A 17,208-nucleotide genomic window follows, 5' to 3' on the forward strand; every position below is an offset into this window, starting at 1 on the left:
GTGGTAGTAATGCCATGATGACAACATTAATGTCTGAGACTGTTTATTTAGAAAAAAATCTGCTGTTATAGCCATTACAATTTTGTACAAATGGCTTATTTTTTATTTGCAAATGAAGTATCATGCTTTTAGGGACACACAACAGCAGTTCAGATAGGAAATGATGACATGCATTATGTACATAGTTAAAGTTAAACCAGTGAGCAAAACCTTTTGTTCTTTTCTGCAGAACAAAAGGTTTTACAACAAAAGGTTTTTAAGTAAACTCCCACATAACCTAGTGCAATGGGACCAGAGGGGAGATGGGTACATGATAAGTGGGGGGGGAATCTGTAAAAATTTAAATATGCATGGCAGCTGATAAAATTTCAGTGTGAATATGCAGAAATGAATCTGCAAGAAACCTTTTGTTCCCAGCACAGTGACCATACGCAATCAATCACAGGATTAGTAGTCCTATCTTGCACCACGAGTGCAAGTACGGGCGTTATTGTACTACACTTGTGTAAAAGTTGCCACTTCACCAGGCTGTAAATCTTGATTAGAAACTGACAGTAACATGCTGGGTAATCCAGTAGGTCGCTTATCAGAGTGGTGGTTACGTGGGAGTTTAAACAGTAACTTTCACTTTGACATCCCGCCTTCCAAAATCTCCCCCCCCCCCCACTCCCTTCCCTTACAGCCGAGTCAAACTCAATAGAACAGTGGTCCAGATTCATGGCATTAGTTAAGGACAGCATGTTGTGGACTTTGCACAAATGACAGCTCACGGAGGGTTTAAAAGGGCAAATTTTACCGAATAAAGTCTTTCTCCAAAGCTACTGCAGCCATTGCTTTCAAAATTCAAATGCGTAATTGGACATTGACAATGCCACATAAACATTCTGTATTGTGAAGGTAACACTTTCATAATAGCCAAACTTGGTTATAAAAATATTTGCTGAAGGTATGAAATTGAACATTAATTCCTAATGTTGGATTTCATATATGGACTACAACTTCAATTGATTCATGAATGTCAAATATTTCTAGCTTCAATAAGCAGCTAGGTGAAGGTTATAAGATCAATGATATGATTTAGTCTTGTGTATGAGTTAGTCAGCAAGGGTCCTTGTATCCAAGTAATCATAACAAATCTAAATTCAGTAAGAACAAGAGGAAAGAACGGTTACAAATTAAAATGTGTTATTCCCCCAAAACCAAAGAAAGGTGCCGTAAATTACAATTCCGTGACAATTAACTTTTAAATTGAGCAAGCAGGGATCATGTGATGAATTGTCTGGTCTTCATCAGCAAACTCAACTTGATGCGCAGCCAGATTTCACCTACTGTAGACCAGCAGCTCTGGAGGGTGAGATCTGAGAAACTCAACAGACCACCTCACAGTGCTGAAGCCAGGAGGCAGGGAGATAGTTTTTTGTTGTTGATGTGACCACATGTACTGAGGACTAGTAGTGCCAGTAAAGCAGCTATGGCCTGTCCCAGTAGCCTAGGACTGACCATAAAAGAAAAACAGTGCAGAGCCTTTATCAACAACAGAAATGATATAAATATTAAGGATTATGACAACTGTCATCATAAATCACAAAAATAACAGTTACAATATCAGAGATGATGGTCATGAAAATGATTTGTTAGGTCAGTTATTTCTGAGCGGCCAGTCAATGCAGAATAATTAGCTGTTTTTTTTTTCCAATTAGAATTTTTAAAAGAATAATTAGCTGTTTTTTACGGAACTAGTCGGATTATACATGTGAGAAGTATGCTATCCTGATAACAAGATTACTTCGTAGCTTGACTGTCTGCGTTATTGTGCACATTTCATTTTGTATTATTTCTATATTGCAAAAAAACAGATTGAGAATGTATTAAGAGATGATCTATGGTCCATTTCAGAGCCAATACAAAGACACTAAAAATGTAAACAAGCCACAGTGGATCTTATGACTAGTCGTGCTGCACTAAATCTTGATGGATTTTGAAAACTGGAGCACCGTCAGCAGTTAATTTCAGGCTCCTCCACATTAAGTCCTTAACTGGGGCTATTATTCTAGAGGTTATTCTGCGTGACTGTTTTAAGAACTCGGTGCATAGCGTAATCAGTAATTCAATTCCACAGTAATCAACTTAGATTCAGGCAAATGTGCAAAATAACGACCAGCAGGTTAACTGTAAATGTTGAAATGTGTACATGTATAAAAAAGACCCATATTCAACTGACGTACAGAATGAAACTAAATATCAACTGATTTCAACATCTGCCTTATGCACGTCCGTGTGTATGATTACTTGTACTCTGCAAGTTCACAGCGCACTCGCATTGTATTTGGCTCAGATACGACTGATGTCCTCTACAGAAAGGAGATGAACAGTGAAACGCAACAAGCTTTCTTTTGTTCCACCCAATAACAACTATGGTGGGAGGAGCTCAAGCCAAGAAAAGGGAAGTGCCCATACATCACTATTCACACGTCAAAGCCACTATCTTCCATTCTGGCTCTTTCCACCAGATAGCCACAGCTTCCATTAGGCAGAATAGCTCAGCCTTGCACAAAGTACCAACACCTGCAAGTCGCTAGAAAGGGCTATATATGCTCCGTTTGAAATAATTTACTTAGCCAAATTTGTTTTGAAAGCATATTGTAAACTCATTAGAAACCGTTGAATTCTGTGGTATGTTGTCATCAATTCACAATTAGTCAGCTGCAAGCTCCTTACACATGCATCATTGTATGGGTAACCAGATGACCACTACAGTAAAGCTAGCTATTCACAGCAAGCAAACCTTACCTTACTAGAATAGAACAACAGAATAGAACGCTGATCCATATTTAATGACTGTATGTTACATAGAGTATCCCCAGCTTGGGATAGAGAGCTGTGCCTGGTCCACTTCAGATGTAGGCGAGTTCATGAGTATTGAGGCTGGCGGAGACATACACAACAGGAAGTGACACGTGGGCGGTTTGGCCACTTTACCGTGAGGCATGGGCACTCCTCATAACCAGCTTTGGCTCCCTCTCTAGACGAAGTCTGACCCCAGGGCAGGGAAACACAAGAGCTGACCACAGCCCAGCAATGGCTTCTCCCAACAGGCTCCCGCTCCTCAAGAAACCGTCAACAAACAGCATCTTTGGAACTGCAGCGCAAATCGAGTTACATTTCCGTTCCATAAAAAAGGACAAAGAGCCGAATGTTTAAAGCAGGAAGCGTGAGCCACTCACGGAACACGTCTTTCCTGGCCTTTTCACGAGCTCAGCAGTCTTTCTCTCCGATGGCTGGTTCAGGTGAGGGGGCATGGAAGGGGCGGGGCATGGGAAGGGGAAGGGCGGGGGGGCGGGTGGAGTCACGTCCAGCGGCAGCGCTTCCTCTGGCAGGCCTCGGGGTCGGAGGAGCAGCCCTCGGAGTCGCTCCCGGAGGAGGGGGCGGGGGAGGCGTAGGAGCCCGGGGGGCTGGGCGAGTCCTGGGACCGGTCGGGCCCGTCCAGAGCGCCGTTGTTGAGGCTGAGCACCCAGCCCAGCTTGTTGTGCAGCAGGTGGCGCAGGCCGGGCGGGAGGGGCAGCACGCTCAGAGTGTCCGTGCAGTCGGGCAGCAGCTGGCGCAGGCGCGCGCAGCACAGGTACTGCAGGGAGGTGGGGGCGAAGCACGAGCGGATCACCTTCATGCTGCTCTTGGCCGCTGTGGAGCACACCATGGGGTAGAACTTCTTGTTCTGGAGCTTCGTGGCGGCTACGCCTGCAGCAGAGGCACATGGGATACAACGATGTTCAGCTCTCCAGTGCACCACATCTCACAAACAGAAGGCATATAAAAAACAACCGTGAATCCACTCAGGCGCACCACCACCTACTACACCCTACAAGCGCTCACCTATGCACTTGCGGTTCTTGAAGAAGGTGAGGGTGCCGTGCCAGGTGTCCAGGTGCACCCCAATGATGGAGCCCTGGCCAAAGCGGGACGAGAAGTTCATCTTGTCGCCTTTGTGGTGGAGCAGTCCTGTGAAAGCCAGTGCTCATGTAAATCCACACAGCTGAAACTACTGATATGTTTAAAGTACATATTACCGCAACTTCCCAGTATATAAATAACACTCTACACGTACAGCTACAACAAGTCTAAGCCATTCTAATATGTGACTAAGATTTTCATATTTCAACAAAAAAATGTTGAAATTATGACAGAAATAATTTTTCTAATTACTTATTTTCCTTATTACATATTTGTAATTACTTTTTTTGTTATCAAATGTTTTTTGATGAATTCCTTCAATGACTTCACCATGACTAGAGTTCTGAATGTTAAATATTAATCCACAGTAAATCACTGGGAGGAGCTGAACACTGGGCTGGTCCTGCAGTACATTGTAGGTCACCTGTGTAAGAAAGCCCCCAGCTGTCCTCATCCTTCCCCAGTAGGCTGCAGAAGGTGTGCCTGTACTTATCCAGGTTCACGTCCGACGTCCCGATGCCGACCATCTACAAACGCAAAAACCAAGCAGCCACATTAGGTGCGCCACATATCCATGACAACCACCTGCCCAGATAAATTGGCCGACACTTACCATGTCTGTGCCGTACACGGGGGAGGTCATCTTGATCTCCCAGAAGTGTTGGCCGTCAGCCAGCTCCTTGGTGCCGCGGATGGCAGCCGTGCCGCAGCTGTACTCCGTGTGGAAGTTCACCTTGCGGCTGTCGGAGCTGAGCAGTGTGGCAGTGGACTTGCTACTGTCATCCCACACCCAGTCAAAGTCTGGGCAGAAACAGAGCAACACCTTCACGTCTGGGGAGCCAGCAGTCAGGGGACACACACTGTCATTTCCTGCACCACACAAGGCTAGCTACTCTTTTTTCTACAGGCTACAGAGCTGAAGAGACACACACCACACAAGGCTAGCTACTCACTGTCTACAGGCTACAGAGCTGAAGAGAGACAAACCACACAAGGCTAGCTACTCTTTTTTCTACAGGCTACAGAGCTGAAGAGACACACACCACACAAGGCTAGCTACTCACTGTCTACAGGCTACAGAGCTGAAGAGACACACACCACACAAGGCTAGCTACTCACTGTCTACAGGCTACAGAGCTGAAGAAGAAGGGCTAAAGAAGCAGAGACCAGTGGCAAAATTCACACATACTGCACGTTTTATCTATTGATACTCAGCAGAGCACTACAAAAGAATCAAAATAATAATGGTTTAACCAGTTACATTTTCATCATTACATTAAATTTCCAACATATTACATTACTCTAACATTACATAGCAAAGACTACACCTTTAGTTTGTGCTAATTTCACCTTGTGCCCCCTGACACTTCATGGTTTTCACACTGACAGTGCAATCTAAATTGAGCAAATCCAAAGCAGACCAATCAGTTTGTGATGATTCAGTGATAAGGTCAATCACAACAGCAACAGACACACTAGCCTAGATTAAGGTCAGCTATCTCTATCACACCTGATTGACATGCTCCAAAAAAGACCCAGTTAACCCTGAGAGTGGAGCACTGCATGCTGGTGAAAGGTCACTGGAAACATTATAGCTGCTCCACTATACCAGTGAGTCACTGAAATAGCTCCCTCTCTCCCACCGTCTTTTGCCTTCCAGAGACTCAAAAACCCAGTCAGATTCCACCAGTCTCTGTAAATTTATACATGATTTGAGCAAAGGGAGCAGAAGGCATATTTAAGTATTCTGTACACTGGTTCATCATTTTACATCAAAATTTAAAAGTTCAGCTTACATTAAATTACTGGCATTTAGCCAACGCTCTTATCCAGAGCGACTTACACAACTTTCTTTTTTTTCATCCATTTATACAGCTGGATATACACTGAAGCAATGCAGGTTAAGTACCTTGCTCAAGGGTACAACGGCAGTGTCCTACCTGGGATCAAACTTGTGACCTTTAGGTTACAAGGCCAGCCCGTTACCCATTAGACTACACCATAGCTCAGCTAAAACATGGTTGAACATTCAGTCAATGACTAAAGCCGCGTTTCCACCAAAATTACCCGGAACTTTCAGTCCCAGGAACTACTTTACCAGGAACTAAAAGGTTCCTTCAGCCAATGGTTGTCTGCGTTTCCACCGGGGTCTAAAGTACCGTGAAGATTAGGCAAATTAGCCCACTGACGTTGTCGTCGGTCCATCTGTCATATGATTTCTTCTGTAACCCCATACTACCACCGAAGTAGCCTACATTATTTTCTAATAACCGGGACAGCCCGGAGGGGTTTATTCCACTTATATACAACGGGTTACCAACAATGACTATATATGGTTACTTTTGTATTTATTTATTTTTATATATCCTCTCAAACACATTTATTAACAGCAGAAAACATGCACACGTTGTAAACAATTAGCTGTTTTATTACTTTCTCGTCGTCAATTCCATATAGGCTAATCGCAAAATGACAATAATAGAACGAAAACTCGGACTTGCGTGAAAATGTAAATTAGTAGTGGTACAGCCACCGTTTGCTTTCCTTCCAAGTTACTGCTAGCCGAGCAGCGAAGTGTGCCCTCCAGATGCAAACCATGCACCATAAATTAGTCCATAGTCTTCCTGGTCTTTTCGTGGAATTGAAAAATGGCAGTAAAATTGAGTAAAATTACGGCAGTCTGAAAAAGCTAAAGGGAAGATTACTAGAATTAACCTGATATTTTACCCGGAAAAAAAGTGCGGAAGGTGATTTCCAGTTTGCTTGTACTGTATCACCAATGTTAATTATGCAGAACTACCGCATACCTCACATAACTGTATCAAACGTTTTGAGTCAATTACAACGGGCTAACAAAGAAAATCCGGAAGAAAATATTCAGCAACCGAATTAATCCGTTTGAATGTTTTGGTAGCCTACGTAATATGCTGTCCCAGCACGAATGCTTAGCATTTTATAAAACGAATACTAAAGCAAGAAAAGAACAGAAGAGCACACGTTATAATTCCAAGACGTTGATAGGCTATAACCAAAAGTAGGCTACTGCGCCGCATAACATACAAGTTTGATTTGAAGTTATTATGAAAATAAATTGGTTTGCCGCTGCATATTTTCAAACATGGCGGGTAATGGCGGAAAATAAATACAACACAAACGCTACGAGTACTCGACCAATCAGAAATGTTCAGCGCTGTAAGCTCCACCCAAAAGGTTCCTGTACTTTCGGAAAGTACTACCCTCCGAGCAGGAACGTTTTGGGGGGTAAAACAAAGCCCCCAGAACTAAATTTAGACCCTAGTTCCTGCGGTGGAAACGCACTGAGTTCCTCAAAAGGTTCCTAGTTCCGGGGTATAGTTCCTGCGGTGGAAACGCGGCTTAAAAGACCATTATTCTCAAATACAATGAATTGTTATTATTATTATTGTTATTTCGAGAATACTAATATTCTTTATTTTCTAGTTGACGCTACAGCAGAAGCTAGGCTGGCATTTCCGCATTCGAGCCGTTGTCCAGTGCGGACACGCTGCGGGCTGTCTGAGGAGCGCGCTGGTGTGGTACGCACCCTGGTCGTCCTCCCCGCAGTGGCAGTCCTTGACACGGTGGAAGCCCCTCAGGCGGGTGCTGTAGCTGGGCTCGGCCAGGGAGTCGCAGCCGCAGTAGGACTCCCCGGTGACGGGCACGGCGCTGGGCACCGCCGGGGCGATGCTGGGGAACTTGGGCTCCGAGTCCGAGTCGCTGTACTGGTTGACACACACAGGGCACATGCCCCACTTCAGAGACGCTGGCATGATGCTGGCAGCCACTTTATTTCAATGGGCTTCACGGCAGATACAGCTCAACCGCACTCTCTATGTAAAACCACAGTACTTTCATCCTTTTAAAAATCACTGAAGCCGTTTTTCATATAATAACGTTTGCATATCTTGGGCTCAGGCCAAACTGACTGCCAGTAAGACTAAAATTCACGCGGCGGAGCAGGCTTGAACTGGCTAGTCGAAATCCTGGCTCTGGGACCATGTCTGACTTCTTTAAAGTCCACGTGGAGTGACCCTTCGCCCCCAAAAAGGAGGGTTTGGGATTCCCTGGGCTCGGCTGACTGCTCCAGCACCTTAGAAAATGCTGTGGACGCCTCCCATTGGCGATACAGCGGCACTGAATGCGACGGCCTGCTAAAAACAGCACGCAGCCAAATTTACGGCCTGGTGCGAGGAGATCAAATAACAGGTCAGTGGAGCAACAGCGGGGAGCCAGCATTATGACCCAGTCTCATTCAGCAGCTTCGGGACGGAGAGACACAACGTGGGGACGGACAGAGCCCCACCCCCCTTCCATTGCAGAGCCAAACGGACACTACACACATACACCCGCCCACTTGACTCACACAACTTATTACATTTTTGCATTCATTTATACAGCTTGATATATACTGAAGCAATGCAGGTTAAGTACCTTGCTCAAGGGTACAGTGTCCGACCCAGGAATCAAACCTGCGACCTTCAGGTTACAAGGCCAGTTCCTAACCCATTACATTATGCTGCCACCTCTCAATCCCGTTTCGCCCACACTGCTGAGCATCACGTTCTGTCCTCTACTCTGCCTCCAATGTAAGGATGTGCATTCAGAAGAAGCCTCTAGCAGGGTAAGTCTTGTTTCATATTAGCTGCCATGCTGGATCATGGTTAAGGGAGCGCTGGACTGTAAACACACCCCACAGACAATCCCATTCGGTGACACTCACCTCCCCTGACTCTGAAAGCCACCAGTGTGGAGCCACACTGTAATCAGACTACCATTTCAAGCAGACCCATCCATACTTGCTATAAAACTGACAAACAGCCATTTAATACAGCTTTCAGCACTCCAGCAACAATACTCCCTTCCCCGTTCCCTGTAAATACCCCCCCCCCCCCATATGCCCCATAACAGCCCTCCGCCTCACCTGCAGACCCTCGTACCCCCACTCTTCGCTCTCGGAGGCCAGCACCAGCGCCCTGGCGTCCTCGTCCCGCTGGATCCCGCTCCACACGTAGCGCCACGCGCGGCTGCTCCTGTTCCGCCTCGACATGGCAGGTAGGGCCCGGGGACCTGAGGGAGCGGGAGTGGTCAGCATGTGAGACAGGGGGAAAACACGCACACCCCAGCCCACATCAAACCCCTCCCCAAACATCAGAGTCCACTCAAGACCTCCCATTCAACAGGAGAAGGGCTAGTGCAGGATTAACATCATGCACTGGGAAAAACAGGTGTGAATAAACAGCCTAACTGCAGCATTAAATAGGGAAAGTAAAGTTAACAGTTTCAGTTAATGGTAAATAACAACAGGTAGGCCAGTCAAGCCCTGGGCACTACTGGAGACAGGAAGGAAGGTACAGTATGAAGGATACATGGATAGTGCATCGATAGTTATGAGCCCAGGACGGTGCGTATTTATCGGGCTCCTTAAGGTGAATTTGACAAGAACCGGCGTACAACGCCCATGGGTCCTCTTAAGTCAAAACACCAGAACCAATACCACCAATCCCTTAGCGGGCAGATCGTGGTCGCCTATCTAACTTGAAAACCCCACTAAAGACGTTTGCTGTACTAGACTCCTGATCAGTAGGTCCTAGTCATTATTGTCCCCCTGAGTATTTAAGCGGAATTTCGGCTGAAAAGAAGATAAAATGGATTAGAGTCATGAAGACCACGCAGGTTAAAAATAAGAATTTATTGAACAGGCAGGTAGGTCGTTATCTTCAAATTCAAAATCAATTATAAGGTTTAAAAACATACAGAGTAAAAAGTTCTTACCCAGCCTGTTTATCTACACACAGAGCACAGAGTATGTGCAATGTGGGGAAGTCGTTTACAATCTTCCTTGTCTGTCTACACACAGCGCACAGAGTATGTGCACTGTGGGAAGTTGATTACGATCTTCCTCGATTGCTTTGTCTCCCTTCCTTTTAAGCCAAATCCCGCGTTTGGTCTAGGCGGCATTACCATAAATTAACCTGGCCGAATCAAAAATCTCGAATTTCGGCCCCCACCATTTGGAGGCTGCTGTTAGAACAATTAGTGGGGAAATGGGGAAAAGGAGATGATTACCAGAGAGGACATTCCATTGTGTCAGTTTTTCCCTGAGTTTCTAAAACTATGTTTTTTCAAATTCTATTTGGTATGAAGCATATTTCATTCAATTGCTTGAATTATGTTGAATACGTACATACCAAACATGTCAAGTGGATGTAATATTATGGTGCAGTTGTCATGAAAATACCCTTTTGTTTAACTCTCTGGGGTCAAAAAGGGTAAAATGAGGCACACCGGTGATTGTGCGATGCTCTGACATTTGTGTAAATTTCATCAACTTTATATACAGTGATTCCAAAGTTTTTCATATCTTTGTTGTCAGCACAAACTCAGCTACAACAATATGGCAGCAGTAAGTTGGTCATAATAATATGTGGACTGTAAACTGCTCTAAAAACACACAAACTGTAAACAGTTTTGAACATGCACATGAATGTTGTAATAAAATACACTAAACAATTGTGAATAAGACTGGTCACTGAAATGTGTTCTTCAAGGTCTTGGGTATCAAAAGATGACAAAATATTTTAGCAAATCCAATGAGAAATATAAAATATATTGCTAAACGTTAGTGTTGTGACTACTATTTTTTTGTTCTCGCTAGAAATAGCTGTACAGAATAAGTAATTGTACCTTACTGAACCCGTGTTCAGCAGTTGTCTACGATCATGAAAATGCACTTTTGTACGTCGCTTTGGATAAAAGCGTCTGCCAAATGAATGTAATGTAGATGTAATGTTTTCAACAACAGGTGAGAATGGGAGGGCAAATGGCCTTTCTGTAATGAATATGCATTGGGTAGGAATACCTGCCAGCTAAGTAGGCTATTCACACCTGGCCGCATGCCTCCCCACCACTAAGACAAAGACTCAGTGATCCATTTAGAAGACAGAAACAAAGGCAACTTTTGATTTTAGAACATTTATTGAAGTAAACTGCATGGAAGATGAGATGAGACTGGTGTACTCTTGCAACATCTGCCTGGCCTCTTAGCTAGTGGTGAACTAGGCCGTGTTTCCTGATCAACATCTCTGCAAATATAATAAAAACAAAATTGTTAGGAAATGTGAAATCAAATCAAACTTTATTTATATAGCACATTTCCTTCAACAGGTGAACATTAAATGTGCTTTACAAAAAAGGGACAAACCACTAACTAATGAAAACAAAATTTATGAAATGTGACATCATATACAAACAAAGAACCAAACAAACACAACCAGACGCAGAGAGGTAGCCTATAATTTTGAGAAGCAATGGTTAGAATCATTCGTAGTGTGGGAATTTACAAGCGCGCATATTAGTGAATATTCCTACAAACACACAGAGAATGTAATACAGCACACATTTGCAAATAATGCAAGCTATCAACGAAAAAAACATTAGCTTAACTAAATAAACACTGATATTCCAACTAAACTACACACAACTCATCAATAACAATGCCTCAATCTAAACTAGGCTAGGTCTGTTTAGCTAAGTGGTTATTTTATTGCTATTTCCCAAACTTACTTAGAGTATGCTAATATCGATTGTGCAAGGACATCAGTTTTAGAATCCTACCCAAGCCACTACACGCCAGGCATGAGCTATTTATTACGAATATGATCGAAAAACATACAGTCTACCTGATACTTCTAACACAACCAGACGCAGACAGCCTAGCCTATAATTTTGAGATGCAATAGTTCGAATCGTTCGCAGTGTGGGAATTTACAAACGCGCACATTGCTGGATATTCCTACAAACACACAGATACGCTGCAATACAGTAAACATATTTACCAATATGATCATAAGAAATATACTTACGCATGAAGTTGATCCTCAGCTGGATCAGTTCGTTGTTCGAAATGACACCGCTCTTCATCAGTGTCGGCTTCCGGACGGACCATTTTCCAAAATTAAACGAAATGTTCACCTCAAAATAAGTGAATTAGGCGACACTCTGTGACATTCTTTCCCGCTTTCGCAGACTTAGCATTTCTCACATGGATCTCGCATCGCCCCTCCTTTAGTCTCCTTCTATGGAGAGTAATTATAATGTTGTTAACATGTGAATGCGATTTGGGCGGACTTCCTGCTGAGCGAAATTCAAATGGACTAAATGGTAAATGGACTGCATTTATATAGTGCTTTTATCCAAAGCGCTTTACAATTGATGCCTCTCATTCGCCAGAGCAGTTAGGGGTTAGGGGTTAGGTGTCTTGTTCAAGGACACTTCGACATGCCTAGGGCGGGGTTTGAACCGCCAACCCTCCGACTGCCAGACAATCGGTCTTACCTCCTGAGCTATGTCGCCCCTCACATAGTAATGAGTAAAGTTTAGCGAAGCATACATGATCTAATTAATCAAATTTGGAACGTTTAAAACAATTAATATTATTTGCCAATGGGCGCATTGGAAAGTCGCGATTCTAAGGTTTCTGTCAATGTTTTTGTTGCGTCTGTATGATAACAGCACATGAAGTTAATCATCCAAATAGAAACAAAAGTTAATTTCATCTTGTCGAGCTCCGCCGGCGGAGCTCTCGACCCCAGAGGGTTAACCATTGTACATGCAATCCATGTTATTATTACATAAGGCATAATACAATAATACAATTAAAACATGTGCATGGTTTGTACGGTTTTCCGGGGTTTGTAAATAGGATAAACAGATGGTTTAAAGTCCAGATCCAGAAAAGAAATAAAAAGTGTAATGGCAGAGGGGCCCACATAAGGGCACTGTGGTACTGTCCCGCGCAGTTGCACCACCATTTGGCTGGACATTTCACCCTTTATGACCCCAAAACACACACACCCACAACCACAGACAAAGAGACTAGTTCCCCTTATCTTAGTTGTGTCCAGATGGTAACATTCCAGAGAGCCAACGACTTGCTCACACAACCATAAACAACCAGTCCAGTTCCCCTTATCTCAGTCTTGTCCAGAGGGTAAAAGTTCAGAGAGCCAAATGGCCTGCTCATCCCGAGGAAATTCGAGTAACTTATTGTTTCACCACAAGGCTCTCTGGTCCTTTGAAGTACAGGACGAGTTCCAGCGTGCCGGCTCGTTCAAATGCCAGCCTTTTCTGGGTCCCAGTTTGATTTCCCTCTTACAATACCATTTATAATCTGCCAAGATGGCACGATTATTCACTCTCAATATGTCAGTGATGTGAAGCATTAAAAAACCAGGCTTTGTTTAAGGCACATGCGAGATCACATGGGCACCCCATGCCTTAGCGTCTTCTCAGTAGTGCGAAACACATGTTCATCCTGCTCTAAAGCCCCAGCTTCCCTCCACTATATTTACACTGACACACTAACTGAGCAGCGGAATTGGGGCTTACTTAAATGGTTAGTCTAGGCTCAGTCCACATGGCCCAAATAACTCTGTCAGGCTCTACAACTGACGCTATGCTAAGTTTGAGACCTAAGGCCACCTGCCTTCTGCTTGGGGATCATGGTTGTCAGAGGTGGAACAAATTAGACCTGCCTTTTTACTAGCCCTGACCAGGCTAGTTCACCAGTCATGCTGCTTTCATAAATGTCAGAAAATTCTACACTATCAGCCAAAAAATAAACCAAAATGTGCCAGTGCCCTGTCCTGCCTATCAATCGAACGCACTTGTCAGTGAGTCATAGAGTCTCGAATCTTGATATATTTATGACTTTTCCCTCTCTCTTTTCACAGCTTGCAACTTGAGTTAGCCATTTGTTGTACAATCACATGGGAAATAAATTTAAAGCCTGTATTTGCTATCATGTATTGTAGGTTCTTCCAGTTGCAGGCCACTGCAGTATCAATATGCTCACCCATAAGGTGAGCGTTACCCTAAATACAACACTACACACGCACATAGGGTTTTTATTTAACAGACTTTTCAAACTTAAAAAGATCAGCTTTTTGGCCAAAAAGGTCAAGGTAAGGAAAGAAACCCATAAAAGAGGATACAAATATGAATTTCAAATATGAAGGAAATGGGCAATACTAATGTGCATAACATACTTCTCTTTTGGATCTGAGTACTAACATCACAGAACAAAGAATTAATCCCCGTGCACAGGTGCATGAGACAATTTCAAGTTCGCAGCCCCTGACATCACGAGGATGGGGGCTTAACCTACATTCCATTTGAGGTTTCCAGGGAAGACAAAGCTGTGTGGCACGTCACTTTCTGTGTGCCCATTGTGTCTTTTCAGTTGCCCGTACCACACAGGCACATCTTTTTTATTTGACAGAAATCAGGGCGTGACCATGCTTGTTGCTGGTTGGTTGTTGCTGGTTTAGTGCACTCATTTCTGGATTGTGTGGTTGAAATAGTAGAAATGAGTTCTCAGAAGACTGCTCACCACTAATGGTATCAGCCATCATCCAAAACGCAAAGAATCTGCAAGACAGACTGCCCAATCAATGATACAAGACAATGACATACGTGGGCAATGATATTGTATTAACCCTGATTTTTTGGATGCAGGTATTGTTTAGAATGTCCTGAATCGTCTCTTTGGAAGTGGACACACTGCCAAGTGTCATTGCAGGGTGAAGTCAGTTCCCTGTTTTTGATAGGAGCTGTTTGGAAAGTGGATGTTTGTCCATTTACCCTCTCCATTCATCTTATTCCTGGAGTTGTTTGATGATGTCACAAAATACAAACAGAGAATAACACCGCATAACTGGCAAACTTGCTAGCTACGTTAGCAGTGCCTACCCAGAATCTTGTTCTGCCATTTAAGTGATCAATAAACCACGGTCTCTGTGATTGAATAGATAAACGCATCTGTGTGTGCCTGGCTAACCTAGCAGCTAGCCATTTCATCATCTAGGAGCTAGATGATAGTTTGAGGGATTCAGCACCTAATTATTAACGCGCTTGAGTGCATTGAGTTGATTCCTTTGGTCATCTAGGTGCTACAAATTCCAACCAATCAACATACCTTTGCTAGCTAACTACCTTACATTATATTATTTTAGCAAACTCTCTTACCAGAGACACTTACAATATTGGAGAAACTTAAGTGCATTCCATTTGATAAATATGAGCAATAGAGCTAGACCTGGCAAACAACATTCCCAAATCAGCAAGTAAAGATTCAACATCTCACAAGCACCTGTGCAAGTTAACTATGCTAACCAAGAACTAAAGAACAAATTTTAAATATATGGACTACATACATAATATATCAGCATCAAGCTAGTTTGCCAGGTCCATAGGCATAGATTGTGACATTGAGCCCATTATCAATGTTTTGGTGCTTTTGTAGCTTTGCATATCACCATAAATGCCCAAGGAGCAGACAACAAAATTAAAAATGTCCTAAAATGTCCTCATACACTATTTCTAGTAGTTATTAATGTCATCCTCCCAATCCTGGAAACTGTGAGGATGTGTGATAGTTTTTCCATCTAATCTGAATAGACTTTCAGATGTATGTAAAAGAGAAAAGAGGAAATCTGACTGAATTGGAAGTTTCTACACAAGACATATTTAATTGACCCGGCAAAGGTCATGCATAAGGCAATATCAGAAGCAGGGGGTTTCCAGTGAAGCACTGTGCTCAAGTCAGTGCTTTCATTTCTAAGGTCTGGACAGCTACATGAAACACAACATCAAGAAATCAAGATAACAGTTTCCAGAGAAAAGAGAAATAAAACACAAATCATGTTTATTCTTCCAATAAATTTAGGTTAGAGCGGTAACACAATACATCTTAAAATTAAAAACCGACAAACAGTAGTCGCTAAGCAACTGTACAGTCCAGTTTGGGACTTCTTGCATAGTTTTTCTTCATCTTCACCTGCTGCCTTAAACTATAAAACCAGACAGCACATTGAATAATTATCTAAATCTATAACTACCACATCACCATGCACACTAAACAACTGGAAGAAAAAAACAAATCACTCAATGACACATCGCCTATTCTCAGGTCATAGCTGCAAACATAGAGCTATTAGCCTCAAAACATACGGCATCTGCAGCTATATGGGGAGCATGTTCAATCGGCAACAGTTTCTAAATTAGAAAGCAATCTATAAATACCAAGAGGCAATATCTAGACCTTGACAAGAGGAATTTACTTTGCCGACTGGACAGCTAGGATTTCATATAGATAACTTGGGCAATTACAAGGCGCCAGAGATTGTAATATTACTAGGTGACAATTTTTTCACGTTACCTGAATATAACTCAGTACCGCCCAGCCTAGTCCAGCCAGTTCTCCTTAACGGGTCGCAGATGTTCACACAGTTATGAGCAATACTGGCCACTTGTTTATGAAAAGCTAATCCAATTATCTGTTCATTTTATAGATATGATATACAAACATCAAGTTAAACATTCAATTTGGAGGTAATTTCACACTTATTCCCTAAGACTTCCTGTTAAGTTAACAAGTTTTAATTTATGGTGCACTTACATACTGTATATTGTGGACTCCTTACTATTCTAAGAGTCATTGGGCCGCATAGAGACAGCACGCGGGTCGCAAGTGGTCCGGCCATCAGTCACATGTTTCCTTTCCCTAATCTTAAGGCTGTTGCAATTAGTAGCTATTTAGTTAGGTATTTACGATTACTCATTCCCACCATAGCAGAGTAAAATATCTAGACTATGTCTGTTGCACACTGATGCATGTCTACAGCTGGAACGTCCCTGACACACAACTTTGTACAACCGCGCAAGGCAAAAGAATTCCCAGTACATAGTGACCCAACTTGCCCTTTAAGAAAAAAAGCTATAGACTACTGTAACTAGTGTAATGATGGATACAGACATCAGCATTTTTGCATCGAACTAAACTGTCCAAAAAAGCACGTCCGCTAGCTACGTCTCCTCCCTCGCAATTTGCCTAAAGCTCGGTATTGCAGGCTTCGATCATGCCCCCGTACCTGAATAACACCAGCTTGCTCGTGGTATACGCCTTGCCGGATCCAATGAGGTATGCTCTTCTATATTCCAGAAGAATATTCTGTATTCAGCGGACTTCTTTTAATTATTCATTTGTCACAACTCGCAATACTGCAACTCCTTCTCTTTGAGCTTCCACTCACTCTGTGACCTACTTCCACGACAGACGTAAACAATAAATTTCAGCCATCCGCCTTAAACCTGCCAATGATTGGACAATATCCTACAAGGGTGGGGTCAATGTAAGACTCTCTCCACTGATTCGACCGTGTAACCGTCCTTCAAATGAAACGC

At 43.1% G+C, this 17,208-nt stretch overlaps 1 protein-coding gene across 4 annotated transcripts; it reads right to left on the reverse strand.

Annotated features, from left to right (window-relative positions):
* Positions 1 to 26: 26 nt before the first annotated feature.
* On the reverse strand, positions 27 to 17,099 carry LOC118221608 (SPRY domain-containing SOCS box protein 3-like). Of its 4 annotated transcripts, none has more exons than XM_035406831.1 (8): positions 16,896 to 17,099; positions 8,888 to 9,033; positions 7,511 to 7,688; positions 5,299 to 5,343; positions 4,562 to 4,749; positions 4,373 to 4,475; positions 3,871 to 3,996; positions 27 to 3,735 (listed from the first exon to the last, which is right to left on the reverse strand). In XM_035406831.1, the coding sequence occupies exons 2-8, from the start codon at positions 9,011 to 9,013 to the stop codon at positions 3,347 to 3,349; spliced, it is 1,155 nt and encodes a 384-aa protein (XP_035262722.1). In that variant the 5' UTR covers positions 9,014 to 9,033; positions 16,896 to 17,099; the 3' UTR covers positions 27 to 3,346. The 4 variants fall into 4 exon arrangements, with proteins under 4 accessions (XP_035262722.1, XP_035262721.1, XP_035262723.1 ...); XM_035406830.1 differs by having other exon boundaries at positions 4,562 to 4,779; XM_035406832.1 differs by lacking the exon at positions 5,299 to 5,343 and having other exon boundaries at positions 4,562 to 4,779.
* Between the last annotated feature and the right edge of the window lie 109 nt (positions 17,100 to 17,208).

The sequence above is a fragment of the Anguilla anguilla genome, chromosome 2, assembly GCF_013347855.1.
Source record: "Anguilla anguilla isolate fAngAng1 chromosome 2, fAngAng1.pri, whole genome shotgun sequence".
Taxonomy (NCBI): Eukaryota; Metazoa; Chordata; class Actinopteri; order Anguilliformes; family Anguillidae; genus Anguilla; species Anguilla anguilla.